The sequence below is a fragment of the Anolis sagrei genome, chromosome 4, assembly GCF_037176765.1.
Source record: "Anolis sagrei isolate rAnoSag1 chromosome 4, rAnoSag1.mat, whole genome shotgun sequence".
In the NCBI taxonomy this organism is placed as follows: domain Eukaryota; kingdom Metazoa; phylum Chordata; class Lepidosauria; order Squamata; family Dactyloidae; genus Anolis; species Anolis sagrei.
The window spans coordinates 78777079-78802397 of record NC_090024.1 but is presented as its reverse complement, the minus strand read 5'-3'; the positions used below and the strand labels follow the sequence as shown (position 1 = coordinate 78802397).

Below are 25319 nucleotides of genomic sequence, written 5' to 3'. Positions count from 1 at the left end.
TCATATGTGTTTAGTTATTTGATTTTTCTACAGAATGGTTTGCAGTATATAGAGTGTGTTTTAAGGAGAAGCTATTGTACTCTTTAGTAAGGGAAAAGGGAAAAGAAAGAACATGTAATTGTTGCAACCGTTTGACATCAGTCCAAGCCTTACATTCAGCTGAGCGAATACCTACCTCCAGGTAACAATTGTGTTGGAAACACATTAGAGCAATCCCAACAATTTCTTTAGAAACCACACAACTTTAAACAAATTATTTCCACTTGTAAATTAAACATTGCAATCCAAATAGGAATATCATTAGTGAGCTTTATAACCAAAGGAATGAACTGAGCACCTTGTGTGAAATAAATTCTGATAAAAGCTGTTATCTAAGATTAACAGAATCGATTCTCATACTTCCTTTCTCTGCTCTGTGCAAAAGCTATTTAGAGCAAAACATTTGCTTAGGTCAATTCCCATTTAAGATCCTTCAATATTTCCTTTTAGTTTTTGAAAATATCAGAACTTTGGTCTTAATAATTGAGTTTATTCTCAATACAATATGTCTCAAATGCTGATAGTAAGTTATTATGACCTTGCCTAGTTAGGATTTAAAAAGAGACAACAAAGAAATGTTAGAAAACATGCTTCAGGTTGGGTGTAACCAGATGCATATTCTCTTCACGCTTTGGATCTGTACATTGCAGTTCTACTGCGATAGTATGCAAGTGTGGAGAAGAGCAAACCACTGACGACCTGCTACATGCACAATGGAGGACTTCCTTGCGGCAACACCAGAGGCACTCCAAGTGGCCAGATACTGGTCAAAGGACATTTAATCAACTACCAAGCTTGCAAACTTTGAGATTTGTCTGTCTGTTTGTTTGTTTTGTTAAAAATGTAATACAAATGTCTGGTTGCTCCTGACATGATAAATAAGTCCCACTGCTGAAAACTTAGGATTCTATTTATTTAGTCTCTCAAGTTGTACCTTTCATACAAATATATTTAATAGTGTGTGCTAAGGAAATACGATTGTATAGTGGTTGCACTGAACATACTTTGAAAGCAGTTAAGGCACTGTTCTATAAATTGTGCTCAATTTATAGAACAGGCCAGATTATACAAACTCAGAGGACAAAAGCAGCATATGATCAATTAGGAAGAGCAAAATGATGGGTGACAGAAGGAACACCACAAAAATTGTGTCTGGAAGAGTTGTAAAATGGTGTGCCTACAAATGCACAAATGTCTTGAAAATACATGCTTGCCGTTAGGATGAATTTCTCTTATTAATGGTTCAACTCAACTTGTACTCTACCAAGCCCGTAAACTCTATTAACTTGCATGCTCTGTTCTTCCGGCTTCACAATTTTTCCTATAGTTTGAAGTAACCTCGGTTTGTTGTAGCAACCAGATGCAAGACTGTGTTTTTTATCAATAGGGAATTGTTTCATAACCAGCCATGAAGCTATAGCCTGAAGGCACTTCCAGTTCACAGTAACTATAGCTGGCCTGATAGAGATACTGTGGCAGGATATGCTGAGAGGAGGAATATGCAAACTTCCACTACAAATCACAGTTTGCTTGTTGGCTCCTATGGCGTGTGTAAGAGATTAGCATAAGATGTGTTTGTAAGCTAGAGGCTCTTCAATATTTATTCATATACAACATTTCTGTCCCACCTCGTATCAAAACATCTCGGGGCAATGAAATCATTTGGAAGAATTGAATCTCTAAGCAATAAAATGTATAACAATAAAAATAAAGATATTGAACAATTGCATACTTTAGAAATTGAAGCAGCATGAAACCATGATGTCATGAGGCCCCAGTATATTTTATAAAGTGTCAAGCTTAAACTTGATGCTGGAATGAAACCAAAATTACTGCCAATCGGGTATCTAAGAGGAGGAGTTTTCACAATTGAGGTGCCACAGACCTTCTGCCATGTCCTTATGCAGGGCATTGATCCCATTGATGGGATATAGAGGAGGGCCTCCCTGGCATATGTCAGACTTCAGACAAGCGTATGGCTCTTGCACTATGCTGGAAGTCGCTTATAAACTTAAGAAAATGTTAATGAGTAAATTAATTATTCATTCAGATCTCAGGATTATAACTAACCCTGACCTTTTATTCTCCAAAACACTGCCAAAGATGGTTTATCTTTTTTTAGTTAGTATATTTAAACAACGTAAGTGTTCAAATTGGCTAATAGTGAAAAAAATCTCATAAAAATACAAACTACAATCCTAAAAATAAAAATAAGCTGCCTTTAAAACATTTAAAGTATCAGAACAAAAGATCTTGAAATTGGCCAACTGATAGTGTGAGCCTAATTTAAAAGAGAGAGGCTTTCACATCCCTGGCCAAAGAAGTGGTGAGACAAACCTCCCAAAAGAGAAAACATCTAAGTCTATGTTCATCCATAGAAAAGAGCTCCTCTTATGTTCCTGCCAAACACACCTTTAACACCAACATCTCAGAGGACTTCTTTACCACAAGATGTAGAGTACAGACATGCTTATATTGAAACATGCAGGCTTCAAATCCCCTAAAGCATTTAGGGTAATAATGGCCTAAATAAGCACAGTGAATTGGGCTCAGAAACTAACTTAAATCAGTTGATTATTTTATCTGTAGAATCACTCTCTCCTGTCCCAGTTAGCCACAGACATTGGATAGGAATTTCAACAATATCTTCAAGCACAAGCCCACATACAGCTTATTGTGCAATCAAAATGAAATCTATAGGCCCTGTGTCAATGTGGACAAAATCTGGTATCTCAAAGAAAAGATACAATTAGCATAAACTACTAAGGATTTTGAAATATAGGTCAAATATTTCCATATCATTTCTAGGAAACAAATACCTTCCAGTTAGCCATATATTTTCATATCAGTACTGTTCCATTATCTGGGTGGAGGCCACTAGAGAGCGCTAGACAGAGAAGAAACATTCTGTAGAGCAGTGGTTCTCAACCTGGGGTCCCCAGATGTTTTTGGCCTACAACTCCCAGAAATCCCAGCCAGTTTACCAGCTGTTAGGATTTCTGGGAGTTGAAAGCTAAAAACATCTGGGGACCTCAGGTTGAGAACCACTGCAGTGTAGAGGAATATCAAGAATATATTTTCCAACCAATGGAAACTCCTTATTTATCATAGTGTGTATGTACTTATGCAAGCTTAGCCAGAAACATTAAAATGTTTTCCTAATTTTAAAATCCTGTTCTGTTTGTTTAGTAATAGAGTACTTCAGTAATTGATCATTTCAGTTCTTCTTTCTATAGTCCTAGTTTCAGTAGCCCAGTGATACCTATGATATGCCTATTACTAGGTTTCAACTGCTATCATTAAAATATAGGGCATGGGAGGAGGACAGTAAAAGAAATCAGAGAAGAGGCCATTGCCCCCTTCCAGTTGCTACTGCTGATTTAATGCCATTTATAATTAAAGGACTTGAATTCTGAGTAGCTGGTGAGAATAGCAGAAAATATTTCATGGTCTGTTTACTGGGCCTTGTCATAGCAATAAAATAAAATAGTTTAAAGTGTTTTGTAATGCTGGCTGAGTTTTTGTCTTTCTTCTCCCACACTTAGAGATGTGTATACACATATGAATAAAGCAAGTCATACACAGACCCACTTTTTGTATGTTTCTCTAGCTGTACATGATGATTTCATTCTAAAATGATAATTGGTTTAAGTATTGACAAAATTGTGCTGGTGGCTTCAAAATGAATATCTGTTTTCATGATACAACATACTTTGTGGCTTTAGGCTGGCAAATTGTCACTTATACCTGATATCTTGGAATAGCCATTATCAGGCTCAGGCTATTACTTTTATTTATTTATTTATTTATTTATTTATTTATTTTGCATTATGCTCCCCCCCCCCCCCCACTTACATGGCTGTTAGAATTGTTCTGATTTAAAGAATTATACATTTCCAGGTACTGCTTTCTTTATAATGTCTTCACTGTAAATAGCAATTAGTGTGTCATCAGCAACCAGACATTTGTATTACATTTTTAACAAAAACAAACAAACAAACAGGCAAAACACAGAATTTGCAAGCTTGGTAGTTGATTAAATGTCCTTTGACCAGTAGCTGGCCACTTGGAGTGCCTCTGGTGTTGCCGCAAGGAGGTCCTCCATTGTGCATTTGGCAGGGCTCAGGTTGTATTGCAGCAGGTGGTCAGTGTTTTGCTCCTCTCCACATTCGCATATCGAGGATTCCACTTTGTAGCCCCATTTCTTAAGGTTGGCTCTGCATCTTGTGGTGCCAGAACGCAGTCTGTTCAGTGCCTTCCAAGTCGCCCAGTCCTCTGTGTGCCTGGGGGGAGTCTCTCATTTGGTATCAGCCATTGATTGAGGTTCTGGGTTTGAGCCTGACACTTTTGGACTCTTGCTTGCTGGGGTGTTCCAGCGAGTGTCACTAATTAGTGACACCCTCGACTCTGGAACTCAATCCCCAAGGACATTAGGCATGCCCCAACTCTGGCAGTCTTTAGGAGGAGCCTGAAAACCTGGTCGTTCCAGTGTGCCTTCCCAGAATAAGGAAACCCTAAGCAATATGTCCTAAATGCACTACTAGTGATCTAGGATTGTCTGCTCGCTCCATCCCTCTCCAAATACCTATCCTAGTTATATGTCACCTGGTCATGCCCAGCATTATTTTTAAAATTTTAACTACTACATTTGGCCCTGCCACAGGTTTCTAATGCGTCATGGTGTTATTGTTAATGTTTACTGCTTTGTTTATGGTTTTATTTATTGTCTGTATTATTGTTGTTGTTGTTGTTGTTGTTGTTGTTGTTGTTGTTTTTACTGATGTGTTTGGGCTCAGCCTCTTGTAAGCCGCATCGAGACCTTCGGGAGATGGTAGCGGGATATAAATAAAGGATTATTATTATTATTATTATTATTATTATTATTATTATTAGTGATTGCAATGAATATTTGGTGCTTCTGTGAATTGGAAAGCATCATATATATCAGGTAAGCTCTATCAATATGTATTCACTCGGAAACAGATATGTGCAAATGTTTACAGGGAGTTGCATGGTTTGAACGGTTTAGACCGGGGTCCCCAAACTAAGGCCCGGGGGCTGAATATGGCCCTCCAAGGTCATTTACTTGGCCCTCGCTCAGGGTCAAAAGCAGGCCCACAAAATATTTGTTAATATTGTTCTTCATTTTAATTACTGTATTGTTTTAAAGTGATTTTTGCATTACAAATAAGATATGTGCAGTGTGCATAGGAATTAATTCATGTTTTATTCAAATTATAATCTAGCCCTCCACAGTTTGAGGGACTGTGATCTGGCCCTATGTTTAAAAAGTTTGAGGACCCCTGGTTTAGACGAAACATCTAAATACTTTATTTGCTTTAAGTAGGAATTGCTTTTTAACTAGTTGTTTTAAAATTTCTGATAATAACACCCAAGTTTGCTAACACTTTAGTATTTATGAATACCTTTTGCTTTGTGAGATGGGGGTAATGAGACTGATTACTCAAGGAAATGCTTGACCATTCTGCTTCTGCAGTTGCTGTACTCATCAATGATACTCTTGAGCTACAAAACAGACACTGCCATAGCAGTTTGGTTTAGACAGCCTTTTTTGCCAAGTAACAGTTGGCAGTTCCCAGATTGCTTTCTTGAGAGGACTGCTGACAGTATCACATCTGTGTGGGCCTTTGATTTTTCCCCATTGGTCTAAGCTAGAGTTTGATTCTGAAATGTCAAATACTCCCATCTGTTCTGCTTAAAGGTTCCCTTTATCATCAGATTCCTAGTTTGTATATGGTATAAATAAATGCCTTCATCTCCATGTCTGTGAATGTTTGCAACAAGGACTCAAGCCCTTTGGATAACTTGTCTTTTTTCAGATTTCAGTGTTTCTTGACTAACTTTGATTCTTAGGTATTTATTTTCTATTTACTACTTTGCTGTGTCAGAACTACAAAGCTACAAAATGGTATTCAGTGGCAAAGTACTCTTCAGCTTTCATCAATCAAGTATCACCTGCTAATATCTCTTTGAAAGTGATGCATAGGTCTTAAAATGTCATGATATTTGCATCTTATAATAAGCCATCAGAATCTAGAGCATAGGTTTTTGTTGATAGTAGATCCTGACAGATAGAAAAAAGAAAAAAATGTCACCAGGCTAAAAACCACATAAAATATGTATATTACAGTACATATTTCTATATTTATTTCCGTGATCCATATGTTTAACAACAGTGGCTAGAGTGTGAAAGAATGTACAGTATAACTTCCAGCAAATGTTGGTGAAACTATTAACAAACATCTCAGAATAATCTTGCATGTGCTCTAAATGGTGCTTAGACCCTTGTACAGCAATCTATAATTCTTTCAGAAAGATGTATGGGTACAGTTTTGCCTCCCGCAACTACTCTTGGCAACTTCCTTCTCTAGCATTTCCACAGAGCTACACCCAGTGTAGTATTTAACTCCCTCTCAATAAATGCCCACATTTTGAGACAGTGTGACTTTTAGTGCCACTTTCTATTAAGAAGCTACTTCATCTGTTCACACCACCATTCCGCTTTCCCTGTTGTTTAGGCCTTTGCAATCAGAGAAGGGGGAAAGAAGGGATTGATTCCTTCTGTCTCCCCACCCCTCCACTCCCTTATGTCACTTCGCTTATCATCAATACATGTGCCGAACAGTGACCACCGCTATTTTTATGCCTGATGGTCACCATAAAGCCAGTTGACAGGGGCAAAGTGAGGATGGCAGTCCGGTGGCACCAAACCAATTCTGACATCACTGGGTTGTGGGGCACCATCCAGACGCTGGGCTGCCTCGGGATTGCACAATGTAGCCACCTGCCAGCCTCCAAGCCATCTTGGTGGCTGGCAATGTGGACTTTAGCTGTGCTGATCTGGAGTATCCCACTCCAGATCAGCACTGCCATTTATAGGTGGCCTCTTAATTTCCCATAAAAATCAGGTTTTGCTGTCATCACACTTGGTCATCCTTAAGACCAAGATGCTCACTCTCAAAACATCTAGCTACATTAATTTTCTTCTCTGTCTCTTTTTCTGTTTCTCTCTGTCCCTCTCTCTTTCTCTATTGTCTTCTCATGTTTTCTTTCTATTCTTTTCCCCGTAAGTAAGCAACTTCTTGTTTATTCATAAGTGGATGGTCTAAGACCAGGCAATAATACACAAACATATTTGCAAATTTATCTTTTTTTTTTAAAGTTAATTTCTCCCATGTTTCTGGAACACATCATTTATAGTTATTTCTCATGCATTTAGAATTTGAGAGTTTTGATGGACTCCACATTTTTGAACTTTGGGTAAGAAAAATTCAAAGCACCTTTCTGTGTTTTGTTTCCTCAAGATGGTCTGAAGGCAACACCGGAAGCATTCTAAGCAGTTGGATAGAGTTGAATGTGTCAGGAAGTTCACCCTCACTGATGGTTACCTATCAGTTATTCTTTTGAAAGGAAGTCCTATAAAGACAATATTGGAAAATCCCTTCTCCCCCACCTCCAGGGTTCTTAACACTAGGGAAGAGTATGCATTTGATGGTGAAATGTTTTTTGTTGAGTCATTTATATCTATATGGAGCTGGACGTATTGTCTGTTGCAGACTTATTTGTGGCAAGCAAAGGTAGTTCCCTCTGGTAACTCATCTTCCTAATGCTGGCTGAGGCTGTCTGACTTTCCTCTTGTTTTTGGTGGAATGGAGAGAATACAATTTTCCAAAGGCACTTGGAAGATGCCTTTTCACATATAACTAGCATTTATCTGTCAGTTGCTCGCTAGTGCCAGAATCACAGCATTGCTCTGTTGCACTGCTTATCCTGTTGCTTCCTGCAACAACAAATGGAGCACCCACCCCCATGCCTTGATGAAAATCCAGTTGTGTAATTGCACATGACTTCCAGTTAAATTAGAAATGAACCAATATTTTCCTTATCTGTTGCATAGCATTGGCTTCTACAAGCAGAGATGGATAAAGTGGGAATCTAAATGCACTCTGAGAGCTGTAATTGGCTTATAAAATTTGAGTTCTTTGATTACCGTTCTCTGAAAAGCACTTTATCTTTTTAATGTCTGCACTACTGTCTGTTTTCATTTTCTTCTTCAGATGAGAGCCATACTTTGGGAAGGTCTTTTCCCTGTTCTGTCATAGTTGTTCCGACATCCAACTGTGAAGCATATCACTTCAGATTCAGCCCATTTTAGAACATGAGCAAAGTAGTGTAAAAAAAATATGGTGCTTTGTGTAATTGTGAGTCAACTATTCCTTTACTTTCTCTTGGTCTGAAAATGTGCTTTGAAGTCATGTTTTCTCTGAAGTGCTTGCTTCACCACGGTCTTGCATTTCCTATTCCTAAATCCAGTGATGTATTTTACAGATTTAAATTTCTAGCAGGTTTATGTTCTAGGCAGATAAGAAGAAACATTTGCTCTTGGCTCTCTAATCCAGGTATTCAGTTGCATACAATATTTATAAAATTTGTAGAACAGGAGCATAAGAGAAGTATTTAAAAGGTAAAAAAAGCATTCAAGACAACCATATTCTAAGGCTTACCTCTGTTGGACTGAATTAAAAACCTTATCATTGTTGACTACTTCGGGGTTTAATAACCTTATTCAGAATAGGTTAAAGTTCACTTAGCTAAGGGAAAAATAAAATATTATGATGGCTTAAGGGGAAAAAAATAGGTGAGTGTTCTAAGTATAATGAACTGATTCAGGAATATTCCTAGAAACAGTGTTTGCATAAAAATCTTTTCAAATATGTTTCTGTGCTGTTGTCTAGTAACTGGCATTATTTATAACTCTTCATATAGTACTTTTAGATGTCACTTTGTAAATAAATTGCCAGAATTAATCTTTGCATTCCACCACAGCGCCGACCTCCTAATTAATGATTAAATGGAACAAAGCCAGTTTCAGAACAGTTCATTGGGACATCTCACTCATTCTGCTTAGGACTGTTGGATAGCTTAAAGTCCCACTGGCCTTTAAACATGGCTAAGGAATAAGGAGTTGGCCGTGACTTAGCATTCTAATTTTTGTTCGTGTTTTCCTAACCTTGATAATAAGGATTTTAAAACCAGATGTTAATGTGAGCTTTTTATACTTCAGTGTAGTGTTGAATTCAGATAACATATTCCCATCTGTTCATCCTCATGTTCACATACGAGAGGAAGACCAAATTTCAGCTTATGAAGATGTGTTAGTTTCAGACACTGCAGGAAAAAAATAGACTTTTTCCTTTTCTTTAGAGGCATGTAAACAAACTGAAAACTTAGATCTGTTTTCAATTACTAGAAACAAATACAAAATAGCCTATATAGGTAGCTGCACTATATTCATGTTGGCTTTCAATAATAATGCAGTTCTAGATTGGTCTTTGTTTTTCTTACATTGCTAAAACATATTAGCCCTCCATGGAAAACCTTGATTTTGCCATTTTACTACTGCATTGTGTATAATGAAACTTGGGTCTCTACAGATGTAGACATCCATGAGGTATCTTTTTTAAAAATTATAATTTTTTTCTGAAGAAAAAAAATCTAGTGATGCAATAAAAAAGGGGGGAACATTTCATGAGTATAGAAAAGTGGGAAATAAAGTGGGAAATAAATAAATAAAGTAATTTCTAAAAAAGAGATAAATAAATAAATAAATAAATAAATAAATAAATAAAAAATCCGAAAATAGAGCAAGAGTGGAACAGAAATTTGGTACTTCCTATCTTCGCGCCGAAGAAAAGGTAATCTAAGGTAAAGGTAAACAAGAGTTATTTATATAGTGCTAGTCTTTTTAAAGTTTGAATTTAATAGTTCTGTGTGCTTCTTCTACTATTATTTCCAGATTTTCATTTTTCCGAAAACATTTCAGGGGTGTCCAGTCCGTTTTCTTTTTGAGATCTGGGGAGTCAGTATGTCCATGTTCATTATATCTAATAATCTTAGTACCCATAGTGTTCTGGTTGGAGTGATTTCTTTTTTCCATAGTTTTGCATACGTTAGTCTTGCTGCTGTCATCATGTAGGTCAAAAGTTTGTCTTGGTTTTGATCTAAAACAAAGTCAAACATACCTAATAAAAAGTATTCTGGTTTGTACTTAAATCTTATTTTCAAAACTTGTTGTATTGTTTTATGAATATCCTTCCAGTAATCTCTAGCTTTTACACAGTTCCACCACATATGTAGAAAGGAACCAGTGTGTGCTTTGCATTTCCAGCATCTGCTGTCACTATTTTTTGGAATTTAGACAATTTTGTGGGGTTAAATACCACTGGTAGAACATTTTTATCCAGTTTTCATTTAAGTCCATTGAATAAGTATATTTTAGTTTTTTTCTCCATATTTCTTCCCACTTGTCTAGTTGTATAGTATGGCCTACGTCAGCTGCCCACTTCACCATGCAGGCTTTGATGCTTTCCTCTTCAGTTTCCCATTCTAGTATTTTTTGGTATAGGATTTTGATAATTTGCTTGTCTTTTTTTTCATTATTTTGTCCCAGATTGTTTCTTTGACTTCAAAGTCACGTAGTTTGTCTTCTTTGTAACTTTCTTTTACTTGCCAATATTGGAACCAATTGATATTAGATCTTGATTTATTTATTTCCTCAAGTTTTTTTTAGTGTGATTTCTTCCCCTTTATAGTTAGTAACTCTATGAACTAAATGCAAGCAGATACCAAGGATCCACTGTTTTCTATTTACTTTTCCCCAAGTCTGAACTGGCAAATTCTACAGAATATGGTTGCTCAGTGTTTAGGGAAGCTACTCATGTCTTAATAATTTTTTATAAAACAACCTACCTTGTCCACAGTCAATAGTTTTGGTGGAACCTATATTTCTTGATCCTTTTAACAGAAATATCTCTAGGAAACAACTGCCATCCATGCTGTAGTAAACTCAGGACAACAATATTCTATAGTAGGCTTTACTTTGTTCTCGTTGTTGACTCTCCAGATCCTTTAATTTGGGGTAACTGAGTGATTTGCCTCCATGCAGGTTGTCACAAAGGTTGGAACAACTTAGTACTTCTGCAGTGATTCGCTTCAATATCTTAGCTTTGATTTCAAGAGAGTTTTTGTTTGGACCTGTGTCAGTTTTGGAAGGCAGCCTTGTCTTCATTATATAATCATATTTTTTAAAAAATTAGAGCTCTTCTTGGTCAGTAAATGAAAAATTGCTTCTCTTAACTTACTTACTGAGACATTATGGGGATTTTTCTCCAGTTATAAGGAGCTTTTAAGCATTTTTGAGATTGAATTTTACACATTTCTGCACAGGCAAAATGTAAAACTGATGAATATTGCCTTCTTATGTGGACGATTAAATTTGTACTCCTGGTTGGCTTATTTGCATCTTTTTGCTCAAACATGTTTCCTGCAAGTGTTTTGCTCCAGAGGAGGAAATATGAGAGCTTTGCATATAAGCTTTTTGTACAAATTGCAGAGATTGCAATAAAAATAAAACTCACGAGCTTTTGTGAAGTATCAATAGGAGACAATGTGCTTTGACATAAATCTCACCAACTGTGAGATTTCCTCTTCCACACCTCTAGCATTATATGCTAATTTCAATTAACTAATGCATTTTTTTGTACTGTATATAGCAGTGGTTCCCAACTTTTTTTGACCAGGGACCACTTGACCAGGGACCACTTTGACCAGTCTTCAATATTAGTACCAAAAGGGTTACGAATCAGTTTTTGGTCAACTTTAGATTTGGTTTGTTTATTTGAGGTGGTGATTCAGAAAATTGCATTGGATAGACCACATCAGCTCTAGTATCTGATACAGAACATATGCCATCGAGTAGTCGCCATCTCCATGCTCACAGAAAACCATATTTAACAATCTAGAGCTGATGTGATCTATCCAAGGGGCTGGTCAGCAACAGGGAAGGAGTGGCAGGTGATGCAAAAGGAGTGAAATAAAATAAAATAAATAAAGAGGACTGAGGCTCAAAGATCGGATTTTCGTCCTCACGGCCCACTGGTGGTTGGTGGACAACAGGTTAAGAACCACTTAGATACAGTATTAATTTCTTGAATTATTGTCTTCTCTTCTGTCTCATACCTGCAGTCCTCTGGAGGGGGCCCCAGTGAAGATGTCTGTGCAGATTTCTTTAAAACTGATGAATGATGAGTCATTAAATGCCACATAATCAGCTAACAGTAACATAACCATGAACCAAGACTTAGAAAAGAAAGTAAAATAGTTGTGTGTTTTATTTTTGCCTGAGTGTCTGCATCTTTTAAGTGCATTTATTCCATTGGCAGAAAAATGGCTGAGAGGCAAAAGAATGCTGAATATTTTAACCCTGACAAATATTGCATAAATCATCTCTGAGAGGAAATACATCACTTGCCTTGAAAAGGTCAAAAGTCAGATTTGTTTGATAGTAAATGGCAGTTGTAGACAACTTCAACAACTGCATATAAATATATTTTGCAAAGTGGAGGAGATAAATGTATGCGTTTGCTTTAAAAATCGAGAATTTAAAGTACTTCATACTTTTCCCCCAGTTGTCTGAATGCGTGCACCTACTGCAAAACTAAGCATGCCAGAGGCGAACTAGCAAGTTATTCTATTGAAGAACTGGTAAACAGAACCAAGCAGTCCTTTCAAGGTAAGTAGTTCTGTTTTGCTTTCATATTCTGCGATATGAGTTTTATAAAATGAAAATTCATATCAATGTAACATTATTATGGATGTGATATACTTCCAGTGTTTACTAAATGCTGTTTGTCTCAGTGATATGGAATCCTGGGATTTTAGTGTGATGAGACACCAATGGTATTTGACAGAGAAGTCTAAAATCTTGAAAAATGACAACTCCCATTATTTCATCATGTTGAACCATGGCACTTGAAGTATTGTTGAACTGCGTCCATTCTACAGTATAGATGCATCCATAGTCTCTCATAGTGTTTGGCAAAGCAGAGCCTGAAAAGGTTACTTTTGTGACTATAATTCCATGAATTCCCCCAACCAGTATGGATTATGGGCGTATTGTCACCTTTGTTTTCCATCTCCACCACTCAAAAACATCTTTACCGAGCTCTGCATCAGAAGAACTAAGATCATTTAATACAGTTTCAAAGTGGTATTGAAGAAAGTGGTTTCGCTCTGCAAGTGATTACATAGGGCATCCTGGAAGTAGTGTGAGGCCCTGGTGGTGGTTACACAAACCACAGAGCACTAATGTGCATTAGGGTTTTCTTTTACACACTTTTGTGTGAGTTTGTTGTTTGGCCACTGCAGTTTGAAATTGGCTTCAAACTGCATTAAGTGGTCAGTGTAGATGGAGCTTTAGTCAACAGCTGCCAGGAGTCAGTCAGGCCTTTTTCAGCTTGAGATAACTGTGGCTTTACATTAGAAAAGCCATATGAAAAGTTGCAAACAAACCACTTTCTTGCGTAGTTTCCTAGCTGAAATGCAAACTAGAATTCTCATTTATCCTGAATACGTAATTTCCAAACTTTGAAGGTATTCTTGTAAAGTTGTTCTTCTGCATATTTAGAATTTGAAAGTTATGGAAAAACAACAAGTCACAAATATACATGCATTGTCATGCATGTTTTAAACATTTCAAACTGAAGATTTAATGTGGTTTTGTAATGAATTGCATGGCTTGAGTAGGATGAGTTAAGTCAAATAGATAAATGCAGCAGTGCTTCCTACCTTTTCTGGGTGTAAACTCAATGGGATGCAGTGGGAGTTCTGTGTTTGCACAAATAGAATCATGTTATAAGTACATTGTTGGAACCCTATAGAAAAGATGATAGATTTGCATGTCTGGGAAGTTTAATTGCTTGACAGATTCCATTCATGAAGTTGCAGTAGCATGTCTTTTACTGTGTGGGTTTGGCGACTTCCTTCAGTAGCAAACAGACAGAGCCTTGGTTTTCCTTCTCATCGAGTTTTTGTACTGAGAACTTCCTGATGATAGTGTAAGGTTTGTTATATCTGAGGACTTATCCTCTTGCTTTGAAATGTTGCCTTTGTATTCTTAACCATTGTTGAACATTTGCTTGGTTTTCTTTTCTTTTTTTACATACATTCAGTTGTGTGTGTGTGTAATTTTGTTTTGTTTTTAAACTGGCTCAACATTAAACAGTTTGTGTACCATGCCATTGTTTTTCTGTCTTTTGTTGAAAGTCCCCTAAGACTTTAAGTGACATGTTGTTAGGCATAATGGAAGGAAGGTCAACAAAGAGAGAGTCTGTTTCTTCTTGGCAGTGCAATTATTTGCTTTTGGTTAAATCCAAAATATTTTTTTTACTGTAGTGTTTGTTGAAAACCTTTTAGTGGCTTTGTTTAATAAATAACGAGCAGTTCTCATTTCATTATACACTTGGGATCTGATTGACACATATAGTCTGGGTCTGGTAGCTACTTGATAACTGAACTGGATGGGGGTTGCGCAGCCTTACACTTACAAGACTGAAAACAAGAACAGTGTAAGAACTTAATTCTATAAATCTAGTAATGTAGCCACGATGGAGAAAATGCAACCTCCAGATGTTGCTGAATGAACTCCCAGCACTTTAACCAATAGACCAAGTAATGGGGAATGCTGGGAGTTGTCATTCAGCGATATTTGGAAGAAGATACCTTTCTCTGACATAGCAAAACAACTGTATCAACTAATTAAAAACAATTGTGAGAGGCATGTCTCTCCCAATAATAGAAATAGAAGTGTCTTAGGTAACTTCTTAAGGCAATTGAGAAGACCAGACACATTTTTCTAATACTCGATGCTAGTGACAAAACCCCCTCTATCAGACAAAGTAATAGTTTTATCAATTCATATTAATTTTATTTTTACACAATAGGATTGGTGCTTATGATATACATACTTAATTTCCAATCCCTTTAGAACAGTATCTGTTCAATGAAAGTGCTGAAATAATCAAGTCATTTGGAACAATCTTTTAGTAATTCATTCTTTGTTTCTTAAATGTATATCTCATCTTTCTAACAGAATAAGATTCAAGGTGGTTTGGATAATGAGCAGCAGGTTACAATCTTTCTTTTTTACAGTTTGTGTCATATATTGAAAATACATGGCTGAACCAGACTTGCTTCCCACTCACAGAAGCAACCCCTAGCATAGATTAATTCAGGAAACACTGTCAGTAGTCCAAGGAGACTCGTGATTTTTGCTAGTTCCTCTTGTAACTTCTGAAAATTTCCTCGGAAGGGTGATGGGGATGGATTGTTGAATAGTGTAGTAACCTTAGTTAGCCATGGACAATTCTTGCATTTCCATCACAGCTGAAAAATGTTGGGATGGGGATGAAGTAAAGGTTGGAGTAAAAGACTATGAATATGTGTCTGTATTCAAACATGAGACTTATTTTGATCTTATCAGGTCAGCAAATAATGGTGCTGTACTTTACTACATACTTCGGTTTGTCCAACATGCTTCTTTGTTGTATTTCTGGAACCCAAAGTCCTGAGATATTAAAATTAAGGGGATTGATTGACTGGAGATAGGTAGCTTTAAATTTTCATTGTTTTCCCCTTTTGTGGACTAAGAATGATCAGGTCCTGGCTAATGTAAAGATACTTATGCCAAGATAAATATTTTGATACCAATATGTCATTTCTTAAAGCTACACAGGACAGCAGGAAGAATTAGCTCTTCCCAATTATCCCATGCAGTGTTCATTAATGGATCTTCAGAGGTAAAAATATCTTTATGGTGTTTGAATTATTATTTATTTCGGTAGCAGTGATATCTAGTTTGCAACAAAAACAAAGATACCTCAATCCATGCCTAGTTTTAGAAATGCCAATAATTCTAAATATAAGCATGGATTATCAAAGGTATGGCATCTTTTCAAACCAGCCTCTGTAATATTTGTTTGAGATGCACTAATGTGCATACTTTTATACTGTGAGATACCTGAAGAAGGTTGTCTTGGATCAGGGTTGATCAACCACAAGGGGGTTTAAATGCAAGGGAATGCCTGTAGAAATAGGAGAGAGTGATTCCAAAGAAGCCTCCAAAGAAGTCCATGTGATATAGAGAGAGTGGCAGAAAGTTGACAGCATTGGTCTTAGGGACATGTGTTGTTGTTGGCACGTTCAAAAATGTTCATTTGGTCATTTAAAAGTTGTTGTCTCCCATCCTGGGATGAGGAATAAATTTTCGCCTAACTATTCAAATGTCTAGTACTGTGTAACAACAGTAAGAGCTACTAAATGATAGTAAAGGGGTTTACTGCTCACCCAAAATAGTAATACACAAGATAAACTGGAATAAAAGCAATAAACTGAAGAGAGCCATAATCCAACCCAACATTATAAAGGACACACAAGGCAATAGGTGTGATACAGAGGGACACCAACCTTTCAGAACTAAAGGGCCTGACCTTCTGCAAGACTGATGGATGCTTAATAGCTAAGAAAACAGATCAATTCCTAATTTCATTCCATTCTATATTAGGAGTTGTTTATTTATATTCTCCTTCAGTTGCTCTCCAAATATGTCTCTTCACTTACTTCCCAGCTCTTGCGTTGGGTTCTGCTGCCTACTCACAAAATTGGCATTTCCTCTAAGCTTTACCCTTCTTTCCCTTAGACATTCCTGTTTCATTGCATTTGCTAGAGGAATACCTGACCAATCTAATGAATTCAAAGAGTCTAAAATCAATGTTTGATAATGACTTTGAATTGTATTGGTGCTAGGGTTGTGCACTGATGCGTTTTCAAAAAGGTCTTCGGCTGGTTTGGCTGTTTGGGAAGCCCGTAATGGCATGGGCTCCACCACAATTTTTTTTCTTGTCACAACAGAACAGTGGCTGCTGAAAAACAATTGCTTTTCAGTTTATTTCAGCTACATGTGGAGTGCAGGGAGGAACACAGCTGCTAGAAGCAAACAGATTCTTGAAAGACAGGAGGGAAAGGATCCCAAGAAGGGGGGGGGGGTCTCTTAAGCTCTTTCCTTAAACCCAGGTCTCCTTGAAAGACAGATCACATAAAGAGTGGTATCTTAATTTTGGTGCTTTTAATCCAGTTCTTAATGAAGGATATAAGGACAAAGGATCTGCTCTGCTCTGAATGTGCTCAACAGACAGAGAAACCATCTCTACTGAGGAAGCTCCCATCATTTCTCAGGACTGAGGCAAAAGAGGTGCTTCATGCCACTCCCACGAAAAGGAGCCAGGAGAGAGTGGGGCGGACTCCCCTCTTGCTAGCCACGGGCCCAGAAGTACCCCCTCCCCACCCCGGCCTTCCTCATCCTCCCTGCCATGCTACATGTTGCTGAGAGATGCTTGGGGTAGAGGTCTACCTCCCCCTTCACCATCTCCTGCAAGAGCAACAGCAGCAGCCAAGGGAATAGCTGCTGCCAGGTTGCGTAGCCAGCCAGTCAGTTAGTCAGGTCATAATGAAGGATATAAGGACAAATGATGCCTAAAATGATGGGATGGGGAGCCTGGGAAGTCTCCTCCCTCCATTGCCGCCAATGGTCTGGATTGAAAACAAATCTTTCAGCTTCCCGGATCGAAAATGGATTTCTGTCCTCCTGTATTCAGGAGGCTCCCAAAAACCAGATTGGTGCCCCCACAGAAATCCAGGACACCGACACGGATCATGGTTTACCGGAATTGCACAACCCTAACTGTTGCCTTATTTGATGGTAAGATTTCTTAATCTGTTTTTTCTCTTCTTGTGTTTATAGTATCCCTCAGATAAGATGCCAATTTCTACTGGTTTATATGTAGTAATGCTTCTATAATCATAATCATATACTGCACTAAAGGTCATAACCCCCTGCCAGTACAGAAATCCATAGCAATGGTATGAGTCATTGTGTCTCTTTCTATCAAATCAGAGATTATACGAGTGAAAACATGAAGAAAAAATATCAGAGGGCCAAAGTACTTATTTTACAAGGCAAATCTAAAGTGTTTGTGGATTCTGTAATAAACTCATAAATCCCTTGAAACCAAGCTGGGAGAGTATGGATTTCAGTGTAACCGTTATTGAAGCTTATTATCTGTTGTCTGATTTTTAGTATTCTAGGGTCAAATGCTTTTGTAAAAATAGTTTACTTCAGTTCTTAAGAAACAAATAAGAGTGATGAGAGGAGCAGATGCTCTGTAAATCTGACCAAATCTGGGATTCAGAATATTTTGAATTTTAGTCATAGTTGTCCATCATTTTTATGTGATTGAAACAGATTCAGGACTCTTGATGCATGCCAACAAAGAAACCATATATAGACTTCCATAATGACAGAAGTTTTTACATTATGTGAGTTGAATTTGGAGACTGTGCACAATATGTTGTGTTAATTTTTACAGAGAAATACATGGCTAACTTAAATGAAATTAATACTTTTTTATTTCAGTAGAATACAACATTGTTAATAGCCATTTTTAATTGTCAGTACTGTGAATTTCAGCTGGAAGTTGAGGAGAAAGCGTCCGGATATTGTACTAGCCACTGATGGCTAATCATTGGACCTGGAACTGGACTATCACACATTTCCATCCATATTATAAGGCCACAAGTAGCTTTAAAAACCAGTTCCAGTAATCAAGGGTGGAATGTCATGTCACCTTTGTAAATGTGAATGTTCTGTTCCTTTATCAGATTAGATTCTTCAAAACCAGATTCTTGGCCCATTCAGAGAAACATCCCTATTTACAAAAATTAAAATACACCACGTTGATGCTGTAAGGTTGTTCTTTTTTCATATTGCTGAGAACTAGTATGGCTAAGAGTGCTAGACTAGGATGGGAAAATCCGGGTTCAGTTCCATAATGGATCAACTTTGAATTAGTCACAGTTTCTCAGGCTAGCCTTCTTCATAGATTGTATATGGAGGTGAAATGAAATGTATGTTCCCATGAACTGTTGCATGACACTTGTCGAGGTACAATAATAGAACAATATTATCTAAATTTAAGCTATTTGGCCAGAAAGTGGAAAAGAATAGCACAGGATCATATATTTTGACAAATGGTAGATTTGTGTGAAGCCCAAAGGAGTGGATCAACAACAAATTGGCTAAAGGATAAAGGAATAATAGAATAGAAAAAGAGACAACAAATAAAATGAGATAGAAAAGTGCGTAACATAGGGTGGGAGAGTGAAAGAGACTCAAGAAAGAAAAGAAATTAGAGAATACATAAGTGTATGCTTGGTTATAGCAGGACACTCTTGTGAATAAGAGACGTACCGTATGACCCTCATATCTATATTCGCTGTTTTACCTTCCCCATATCCAATAAAGTATGTTTTTCCGGGGATTATTTTAGGACTTTGAGGACAACTGTGGTATCTCCCAGTAAAAGTCACATTTCAATAGGGTTTCCTGTTTCTACTGTGAGTTCAGGAATGTATCCCCTGTGAATCCAGGGTGTCATACTGTACTGTGAAGTTTGTATTTGCATCCAGCTGGGTGGCTGCATAAATGTAGAGATCTGGTATTATAGGAATAGTGGTTATTTGTCCAAGATAAGATGAGAGCATAATAATAGTAGTAATATGAAGAAGAAGAAGAAGAAGAAGAAGAAGAAGAAGAAGAAGAAGAAGAAGTCGCTTGAGAAGTGTTCGACTTGTGATTTTGTGATACGAAATCCATCATATAGATCTCGTTTGCTGTGACATACTGTGCTTTTGTGGCAGTAAAATATAATTATAATTATTATAATTATTATAATTATAATAATAATAATTATTATTATATCCTCTTCTCTCTCCCCATGGGGACTTAGGGCGGTTTCCAACAAGCAATGGCAAACATTCAATACCACAATAATAAAGACATTACCATAGGCAGTGGATGGCTAATGCTTTCTCTTCAAATGTTAAATTAAGACATTGGGATGAAATCCCCGGAAAATTGGCTCACAGGTTATTACAAAAATCTGTAATGGCCCTTATCCTAAAACTTCATACTAGTTGAGGAAATGATTTAATGGGTTAAGCCAAAGTCTTCATGGAAAAAAGGGGTTTGAAGAGAACCCTGAAGAATAGGAATATAAATGATGTAATTGTAGCAAGGGGTTGGTGTTTTCTTCACACTGGTGACCATGGTTTGTTTATATTAGCCTGTGTCTAAACAGCAGGAATGTAAGAATGTATTGCTGCATAAATAGATATAATCAGTAAAAGTTTTTTTAAAAAGTTAATCACCAGTTAAAGTTTACATAAACTTCCCAGAAACACAGGTCAAAAGCTGAGCGTTACTTCTGGGTTTCTGTACTTACTGTGGTAAATTTCTGTATATGGAATGGTTACCATGGGTCTTCAATGTGGCAAACGATAGGAATGTTGCTTATTTGCTAAATGCTCTTTCTGCTTAGTTTGCACAGTTTGAATGCATCTTTTGCATGGAATTGAGCAATTGCTTTGGTTTGAGGTTTAAATCTTTATAAAGGGGATTAATCCTGGTTTGTTTTTAATATGTATCCTGCACAGTGGATTACTTTTTAAAGTACAGGACCTGTATGCTTTTCAGCAATCTTTCTTGTGGAGAGATAGAAAGTTCTTGAAAACAAAAAGTGCTGTTTTTTGGGGGGTTTGATTTAACCCTCCCGAGGCTTGACTTTTAGCCTCTTCTCTTTTCAAGCCAGCCTTTATGATTTGAAGAAATATCTGTGTTTAGAAGTTCTCTTAGTTCATCATAAGCGATATATGGTTTCTTCTGTTACAAGGAATATACTCATTTTTATTATCCAGCTGTAAGTTCTGAGGAAAGAGTTATAATTGTATATTTATAAGATTAAAGCTTTCCAAAAATTAAGGATAAACCCAACAGTGTCATGGAGATGGTGCTGGTCCTCCATGCTACTTGGAAGAACCCAATTCCAAGGGTTTCCCAATCCTTATGAAACAGTTCTGAGGGAAGCCAAGAGGTTGAAATGGAGGAGGTGGGAGTTGCTTCCTTGGTTTTATTGGATTCTCTTCTATCAGTCGAAGGGTAGTTTTGAATAATGTTTTTGGTCATCAGATCATTCCTACTAAAAAGATATACAATTGAGATTACATAAACTAACTTAATATTAGTTTAGTTGTCTAGTTCCGGTTAAGATGGCGACTTGCTAACAGCTAACCTCCCGTCCGGGTAAGGCGATTGCTCTTAATCCGAGCTTAATCTGATCCATCCGCCCCTATTCTGAACTCCTATCATCGGCTCCTGAACCAGCATCTCCTCAGGACCCCGGAGGGGGGCTTGAGGGGAGCAGAGGAGGAAAAACCAGGGAGGAAAGAAGAAGGGAGAGGAAGGAGGTAGAGCGAAGGTCGCTACCACCGATACGGCCTAGCACGCTCCCTCCCAGCCCGCTTGCTCGGTCTAACCTGGCCTGGAACATCTAACCCGCCAGCTCGCCAATTACCACCCGCTGAGACGATTACCGGAGGGAGGTCGGGCGGCCGCCCTTGGAGCTCGGCAGTGTGCGCTGCGCGGCCTGTGTTGTTGTGCTCCAGACTCATCCGCGGCTTGGATTGGATTGCGGCCCGGACCGCCGGAGCGGAGTGGATTGTGGGGCTGCCGAGGGACTGTCGAGCCGGAGAGAGTTGCTGGGGCAGCTGGCTGTCGCTCCGAGTGCTGCGGTGCCAGCGACTTGCCGTTCTGCATTGTCCATCTCCACCCACGGCGCGATCTGGCCCTGATTTCCATCTGAGCCCTCGGCCTGTGTCCCCAGCGTGGCTCCACTCCCCGCTCCCCGGACTTTGTGCCGATCCTTCCGCGCCAGGCTTGGACTCCTCTGCATTCGGAGGTGTGATTCCTCCGCGATTCCAACTGAGACAGGCCTCGTATTCCAACTTTCTCCGAGGCCTGGAGGCGTCCCGATACCGCTGGGGCAAGCTCGATTGGGTGAGCCGGCGGTGACTCAGCGCCTTCCTGGGAGAGCCTGGCAAACGCCGCGCGGTGACTCAGCGTTTTTAAGATCTCCTGCGGCGATCGTGATCTCTAGCCTGCAACGCTCTTAACCAGCAACACTAACTTCACGACTGCTAGGCTGACCCCTGGGCGGTTGGAACTATATATATTGCTACATAGCTGCTGTTACATGCTTTGTGATCAACCGCCATTACTGTAACGCCATCCACCGCGTTACTGCCTCCATTTCCGGAATTATCCAGCTCATCAGCAGTTCCGGTGGCCATCTTAGTGATCCGTCACTCTACTGCAAGGCCCCAGTCACCTGACCCTGACACTGATGGTGGGAGGGGGAGGAGAGAGACCAACTGGACTTTACATCCACCAATAGGACTGAGGACTATTCGATCAATTTGCACATTCATTGCGCTAGTAAATTGTTATCTGAGCCAACGCTGATACCCTGCCAACTGCCAGCACTTTATATGAGCCAACGCTATTAAGTCTTCCAATTACCAGCACTTTATTTGATCTATTGCTGCCAAATTTTACAACTGTTAGCACTTTATAGGGGCCAATTTGCTGCTAAGGTATACAACGATCAGCACTTTATCCAACAACTTGCACTTTAACCCTGTATAAGTAAGGTTATTAAGTGACCACCATAGCAGTCAGTCTCTGATAACGCGTTATTGTATGCACTTTAACAGCTCTCTATGCACTTTAACAGCTTAGACTAAATTTTTAGCACTTTAAGACCTAGCAATTTAAAATCTACTGCTACTTGAACCTAACATCCTACCTCAACCCTGTATCAACTCTGTTCCCCAATGTCAGCATTCCTCCCTTGGGGTCTGCTTATTGTGTTACTGGTGGACTGGGAGGACAATAGAGGGTGGAACGGGTGGGGGGATCCTGGAATTAACACACCAGGAATAGGAAAGAATTGGACTGAGACTGAGTGGCAAAAGCATATAACCTGGTACAAGTCATGGGTTGAAACTACGAATTCCAAGTGCAATATGGTAGAAGAAGGGTATTCCACTGGCCGGGGGGCCCCCATAGAGTCCGTGACGGGGAGGGGGAGATACGGGAAAGGGAGACCACTAATTCGGCTAATTCGGCCTGGAAATAGTAAAAATTTTACAACCCAAATTCGGCCTAGGGAAAGAAGGAAAAAAAACTTAATCACTTGTAATCGGTCTCCTGACTTGGTAAGTGGGTGTACCCAGGTTGGCAGTCCCTCTGGGTTGAAGATGGTGCTGCTGAACGCCAGATCTGTCAACGGCAAAACATCTTTCATCCAAGATCTAATCTTGGAGGAACGGGCAGATCTGGCGTGCATTACGGAGACCTGGCTGGATGAAGCTGGAGGAGTTAATTTGACCCAGCTTTGTCCGCCAGGATTCTCCGTACAGCACCAGTCGAGACCTGGAGGGCGGGGAGGCGGAGTTGCGGTGGTCTATAAAAATTCTATCCTTCTGACCAGAGGCCCCATCCCACAGTCAACCAATTTCGAGTGTGTCCACCTGAGGGTGGGCAACCGGGACAGAATAGGGATTCTGTTAGTGTACCGCCCACCTCGCTGCACTACGGTCTCCCTACCTGAGCTAGCGGGGGTGGTCTCGAGCCTGGCATTGGAGTCTCAACGGCTTCTTGTGCTGGGGGACTTCAATGTACATGCCGAGACTACCCTAGGAGGAGCGGCTCAGGACTTCATGTCATCCATGGCAACCATGGGGCTGTCCCAACAAGTATCTGGCCCCACCCACTGTGCGGGACACACATTAGATCTGGTTTTCTGTCAGGGATGGGAGCAAGGTGGCGGTGTTGAGGAGTTATCCACCTCTCCGTTGCCATGGACCGACCACTATCTGGTCAGATTTAGACTCACCACACCTTCCAACCTCTGCAGAGGTGGGGGACCCATTAAGATGGTCCGCCCCAGGAGGCTTATGGATCCGAACGGATTCCTGACGGCTCTTGGGATTTTTCCTGCCACCTCGGTTGGTGATTCTGTTGAAGCCCTGGTGTCTCTCTGGAATGGGGAGATGACTAGGGCCATAAACACGATTGCTCCGGAACGTCCCCTCTCAAGTAGCCGAGCTAAACCAGCACCTTGATTCAACGAGGAGTTGGCAGCGATGAAGCGAAGGAAGAGGAGACTAGAGCGCGTGTGGCGTTCGGACCCGAGCGAGTTAAATCGAACACGGTTTGTTGCCCTATTAAGGGCATATGCCGTGGCAATAAAGGCGGCAAAGAAAGCTTTCTTTGTGGCCAATATTGCGTCCGCAAAGAACCGTCCGGCGGAGTTGTTTCGAGTTGTCAGAGGGCTATTGAACCCCACCATTCCGGATGGGAACCCTGACAACTCGACGGCCCGCTGTGAAGCATTTGCTCGGTTCTTTGCGGACAAAGTCGCTTTGATCCGCTCTGGTCTGGATACCACGTTAACAGCAGTCTCTGAGGATGTAACACGAGCATCTGCTTGTCCGATTTTGATGGATTCATTTCAATTGGTGAAACCCGAGGATGTGGACAAGATACTTGGAGGAATGAGAGCTACCACATGCATCCTAGACCCCTGCCCATCCTGGCTTCTAAAGGAGGCCAGAGGGGGATTGGCCGAGTGGGTGGAGGTGGTGGTTAATGCCTCCCTTCGGGAAGGCAATATTCCAGCCAGCTTAAAACAAGCTGTAATAAAACCGCTGTTGAAAAAACCATCACTAGACCCCACTCAATTCGTCAACTATCGGCCTGTTTCCAATCTTCCCTTTTTGAGCAAAGTCCTGGAACGTGTGGTGGCCTCACAACTCCAGGTATTCTTGGTAGACACGGATTATCTGGATCCGGCACAGTCTGGCTTTAGGCCGGGACATGGTACCGAGACAGCCCTGGTCGCCTTAGTGGATGATCTCCGCAGGGAGCTCGACAGGGGGAGTGTGTCCCTGTTGGTCCTGCTGGATCTCTCAGCGGCCTTCGATACCGTCGACCACGGTATCCTTCTGGGACGCCTCGCGGGAATGGGCCTTGGTGGCACTGTTTTACAGTGGCTCAGGTCCTTCCTAGAGGGTCGTACCCAGAAGGTGTTGATGGGGGACAGCTGCTCGTCCTCACAACCATTGTCTTGTGGGGTCCCGCAGGGTTCAATACTGTCCCCCATGTTGTTTAACATCTACATGAAGCCGTTGGGAGAGATCATCCGGAGTTTCGGGGTGCGGTGTTATCTGTACGCAGATGATGTCCAACTCTGTCACTCCTTTCCACCTACTTCTAAGGAGGCTGTTCAGGTCCTGAACCGGTGCTTGGCTGCTGTGTCGGACTGGATGAGGGTGAACAAATTGAAGTTGAATCCAGACAAGACAGAGGCACTCCTGGTCAGTCGAAAGGCCGAACGGGGCATAGGGTTACAGCCTGTGTTGGACGGGGTTACACTCCCCCTGAAGACGCAGGTTCGCAGCTTGGGTGT

At 39.9% G+C, this 25319-nt stretch overlaps 1 protein-coding gene across 1 annotated transcript in view; it reads left to right on the top strand.

Annotated features, from left to right (window-relative positions):
- CDKAL1 (CDK5 regulatory subunit associated protein 1 like 1) overlaps positions 1-25319 on the top strand; it is a 284435-nt gene that overhangs the window by 105723 nt on the left and 153393 nt on the right. Inside the window, exon 8 of the mRNA XM_060774897.2 lies at positions 12528-12631. Coding sequence (XP_060630880.1) covers positions 12528-12631 — 104 coding nt within the window. The remainder of the gene's footprint in view (positions 1-12527; positions 12632-25319) is intronic.